Consider the following 1,529-nt stretch of genomic DNA (forward strand, 5'->3'; position numbering starts at 1 on the left):
AGAAACGCCACATCCCAGTGGTTGCTGTGGTCTCAGCCGCGCTGCTGTCCGTGCTGACGCTGGCCTGTGTTCCTATGCTATGGATGTGGAAAAATATCTGTGAGTTGACTTTTCCCCAGGACACTGTATCGCTGCATTTGGCTACAAAGCACTTGTGGTGACAGGATCCCGATGGCCAAATCAGCTGCTGGCAGTACACTGCCAGGATTTACGTTGCAAGGCCTTCCAAGCGTCCCTCGATTGCTATCGGTGAGCAGTGCTTTCTGAAACTCATTCCCACAGGGCGCGCAAGAGAGAACGGGCAGCTGCAGGACAAGCTCCTCCTGACACCGACTGGGAGAGAGATCAGAACGGAGGCAGAGGCAGAGCGGAGCTGGGGGAGGCTGCAAAGGAGGATGGACTCAACCAAAGAAAGAACGTCTCCATCCCATTCTCCTGGTGCTTTGAAGCACGATTTGCCGAGCTGTGCAGCAGAATCAGCACAGACCCCTCCCTTCAGCCCACACGTCGCAGCAGCTCTCCCACTGACAGCGTCTCTTCCGTTGATAGCTGCAGTCCTTAGGCTTCCCCAGAGCCACCCAGTGCCCCTGTTACCGGCGCTGAGGGCTCAGGTTCATTGCAAGCTCCAACTGTGTAACCAATAAAGACATCCTATTCCAAAGCTGCTGCTGTGACCATTTCCATTGGGTGGAGGCTGCAGCACTTGGAGAAACTGATGTTTGGAGTTTGTCTCAGGCCTTGCTGAGCCCTGCACTGGGGTGCGCAGCCACAGGGATGGCCCCAGCTCCCGTGAGCACTCAGCACTTCTGGAAGTTGGACTCTTTAGTGGATGCAGAGCTCTTAATGTCTCCACTTACAAGCACTGTGCTTTCCAAACCCAAAGGTTGTAAAACCGTGGTCTTCTCCAAGTCATGCTTCCCCGTTTGTTTTGACAGGTGGAAATTAGACTGGATCTTGGGAACAATTTCTTCTCCACAGAGCAGTCAGCACTGGCACAGCCACAGCTTTCCTGAGCCTCTCATGATATTCAGAGTGAATCATAGAATCATTCAGGTTGGAAAAGACCACTAAGATCACCACATAGGACTCTGGTTCTTGCTTACATCCATTTAGAAGGAAGAATCTTGAACTTGAAGCCTCTTGGCTGCATTTTGCCTCTCCTACCTCTCTGTGCCCCATTGTGAAGGGTCCGGCGTTGGTTTTGAGACAGCCTCCCTATGGGTACAGCAGAGCTGCTGTGTGGTCCCCCCAAGCCACCACTCCATCAGGCTGAACAAGCCCAGCTCCTCAGCCCCTGCTCATGGGAGCTCACCTCCAGCATGATGACGTGCCTCGGATTTTGGGGAGCCCAGCACTGCATCCAGTATCTGGATGTGGTCTCAGGGGTGCTGAGCAGAGGACACAACTGCTTACCTCATTCTGCTGCCTTTGATTCACACAGCCCCAGGATGCTCAGGGCCACCAGGCCACGCTGCTGCCCCATGTCCAGTTTGCTGTCATTGCTCCCCTCTCCAGACACAGGACCTGGC

The 1,529-nt window shown here is 54.2% G+C and overlaps 1 protein-coding gene and 1 long non-coding RNA gene across 2 annotated transcripts in view; one reads left to right on the plus strand and one right to left on the minus strand.

Moving 5' to 3' along the window:
• LOC104913513 (rab-like protein 2A) overlaps positions 1-1,529 on the minus strand; it is a 4,699-nt gene continuing 3,170 nt past the window's right edge. The window contains exon 4 of the mRNA XM_019620903.2: positions 1-77. Coding sequence (XP_019476448.1) covers positions 33-77 — 45 coding nt within the window. The 3' untranslated portion in view covers positions 1-32. The remainder of the gene's footprint in view (positions 78-1,529) is intronic.
• The window catches only part of LOC116217256, a 3,708-nt gene continuing 2,293 nt past the window's right edge, over positions 115-1,529 (plus strand). The window contains exon 1 of the long non-coding RNA XR_004161542.1: positions 115-611. This is a non-coding gene — a long non-coding RNA (uncharacterized LOC116217256). The remainder of the gene's footprint in view (positions 612-1,529) is intronic.

The sequence above is a fragment of the Meleagris gallopavo genome, chromosome 16 (genome assembly GCF_000146605.3).
Source record: "Meleagris gallopavo isolate NT-WF06-2002-E0010 breed Aviagen turkey brand Nicholas breeding stock chromosome 16, Turkey_5.1, whole genome shotgun sequence".
NCBI lineage: Eukaryota > Metazoa > Chordata > Aves > Galliformes > Phasianidae > Meleagris > Meleagris gallopavo.